This window comes from Henckelia pumila, chromosome 1 (assembly GCF_033568475.1).
Source record: "Henckelia pumila isolate YLH828 chromosome 1, ASM3356847v2, whole genome shotgun sequence".
Taxonomy (NCBI): Eukaryota; Viridiplantae; Streptophyta; class Magnoliopsida; order Lamiales; family Gesneriaceae; genus Henckelia; species Henckelia pumila.
In genome coordinates this window covers 152,759,966-152,762,955 of record NC_133120.1, presented here as the reverse complement: position 1 = coordinate 152,762,955, position 2,990 = coordinate 152,759,966, and the positions used below count along the sequence as shown (strand labels likewise).

Genomic DNA, 2,990 nt, shown 5'->3' with positions numbered 1-2,990 from the left:
AGTAATACTTTTGGCATAAAATATAATACTTTTTAATGTCATAAAATAGACCCGTCTCAAAAAAATGACTCTTGAGATCGTCTCATAGGAGTGTTTGTCATTAGATGAAGGCCCGGTACTTAATATTTAATTTAATTTAGCTGAGCTAGGATAAAAAAAAAAAAAGCAAATTGAAAACGACACGTACATATATCTCTTGAAAGATCCCATCACCAGCACCCCTCCGATCCGTTGGACGGCAGCCCAAAACCGATATTATATGATGATAGAGATTAATTAATGCTGTCGGATACAAAATTTGGAAGTCAATAGGCTTACACTCATTCTTTGCTTTGCTCACCGGAAGTAGAATCCCTCAAAGCCGGCAATATCCCATGTCCATTTAATCAAATATTATTTAAACAACACACGAAAATGCATGCATGCTAGCTCTCTAATGTAAGAATACTTCAAACTTCTTTTCCTATGTTATTGTAATGTCTTGTTCTTCTTTTCAAACAAGATCACACATCTTTCATGCATATTTCTAGCTCCCCAATAATCATCGACATTTACTCTCTTCTTCTTCTTGTAATGGCCGCCATCTTTTTTCATATCACCATAACACTATCAATTTTCTCCATTTTTTCATTACTCCCCCTTTCTCTTTCTCAACCTGCAGCAGTGTGCAACGGCGTGTTGGTTACTTACCGCTACGAAACCGGGAGTGAAATCTCTCCCGTCCTATACCCTGCTGACCCCATCCACCAGCCGTATCGCTTCGTATCCACCTTGACTGTTCGCAACAACGGAGCCAATGAACTCAACAACTGGCGGGCTTTTGTGGGCTTCCAGCACAATGAAATCTTGGTATCTGCTGACGGTGCGGTGCTTGCTGATGGCACATCCCTGCCAGCCAACGTCGGTAATGGTACCATTTTGTCAGGTTCTTCGGTGACTGATCTCAAATCAGCCATTCAAACTGCCGGAGATGTTACTCAAATGGAAGTGCGGATCGATTTGGTTGGCACTCAATTTGGAGTGAGGTCACCAGATGTTCCCATGCCTCATAGTATCAGTCTTGCTAATGATGCCTATTCTTGCCTAAATCCTTCTACTCAAGGTTTCAACTTATTGATACATTAATCTTTTTGATCTTATGAATCATCGATCAAGTACTGTTCAATCTGGTTAAACAATATAATGATCCTTTTTTTTTTTGCAGGCAACGACACTAGTATTTGTTGTAATGCCAACTTGAATTCAAATCAAAACAGCACACTTGATGAAGATTTCTCGCCTATGCAAGATGGTGATCTCTCAATCATGTATGATGTGATGAGCACTTATGAATCAAATTATTGGGTACAAGTCACAATATCAAACCAAAACCCCTTTGGTCGGCTCGAAAACTGGAACCTCAAGTGGGATTGGATGGAAGGGGAATTCATCAATTCCATGAGAGGAGCTTATCCTAAAGTTATTGATGCAGGGGAGTGTATATTTGGTGATCAGGGAAAATTTTACCAGACTTTCGATTTCTCCAAGGTTATGAGCTGTGACAGAACACCTACAATCATGGATCTCCCTCTGTCAAGGACTAATGACACGAATTTTGGGATGATTCCTTTTTGTTGTCGAAACGGGACCATTCTTTCGCCGTATGTGGACTTGAGTAGATCAAAGTCGGCCTTTCAGATGCAAGTCTACAAGATGCCACCAAACCTCAATAGCACTCACCTCATGCCCCCACTGAACTGGAAAATCAACAGCACCGTCGGGCCTGATTACCAGTGCGGGCAACCGATCCGGGTCAGTCCCAACCACTTCCCCGACCCGAGTGGATTATCCTCCACGACATCAACCATCGCCAGCTGGCAAGTCACCTGCAACATCACCAGGCTAAATTCAAAGAAGCCAAAGTGTTGCGTGTCATTCTCTTCGTTTTTCAACGATTCCGTCATTCCATGCAACACTTGCGCCTGTGGCTGCGGAAACTCCAACAACGTCTGCAGCGCCACAGAGCCGCCACTCCTCCTCCCACCAGAAGCCCTTTTAGTCCCATTTGACAACAGAACTAGGATGGCGAAAGAATTTGCAGATTTGAAAAGCCGGGACGTCCCAAATCCATTGCCTTGTGGAGATAATTGTGGAGTCAGCATAAACTGGCACCTGCTCAGCGATTATAAAGATGGATGGACTTCAAGAATCACGCTTTTTAACTGGGAGGAAAGCGATATCGTCGATTGGTATGCGGCGGTTGAATTGGATAAAACCATGCTCGGATTCGAAAAGGTTTACTCCATAGATGGAAAAGCCCTTCCTAATGCCAACAACACCACCCTGTTTCTACAGGGTCTTCCGGGCTTAAACTACTTGACTGCCGAAAGAAACGGATCGAACCCAAGAAAAGATCCGCCAGTGCCGGGTAGTCAACAATCGGTGATATCTTTTACCAAGAAACAGATACAGGCCGGTATTGATGTGAGCCATGGAGATGGGTTCCCCACAAAAGTTTACTTCAATGGGGATGAATGCTCGCTACCAACAATGCTTCCCAGTACTTCTTATAGAATTGCTTCGTCCTCATTTATATTCATCGCCATCGCCATCGCCATCTTTTTAATGTTGTTTTCATGTTTGTAGATATCATCAGTTGGATTCTTTATTGTTGTATTATTTTGAAACTACAATTATCAAGTTAATTTGGACATGATTGTATTATACACCATCCAAGTATCTATTTGTTAATTATAACCCGGCCGAGGTAGTTTCCTTTAATTTCCAACCTTTATTGTTTTTCAGAATCGTAACATAAGCCTGATGATCGATTGAGAATCCAGTGAAGTATAAATGGTGGGGGGTCTATATATTATTATTGAATGATGATAGGTGATTCAACGGCTCAGGTTGGATCGTGGAAGAAACATCTTTCCATATAATTCACAGATTTGGATTTATTTTTTTTTTTTTTGCAGTACGTGATGTACGTAATTAGTTTTTCGTATGTT

General features: G+C 41.7%; 1 protein-coding gene across 1 annotated transcript; it reads left to right on the top strand.

Moving 5' to 3' along the window:
- Positions 1-573: 573 nt before the first annotated feature.
- Positions 574-2,625, top strand: LOC140874230 (COBRA-like protein 7). Its single transcript, XM_073277512.1, has 2 exons — positions 574-1,102; positions 1,205-2,625. The coding sequence occupies exons 1-2, from the start codon at positions 574-576 to the stop codon at positions 2,623-2,625; spliced, it is 1,950 nt and encodes a 649-aa protein (XP_073133613.1).
- Positions 2,626-2,990: the final 365 nt, after the last annotated feature.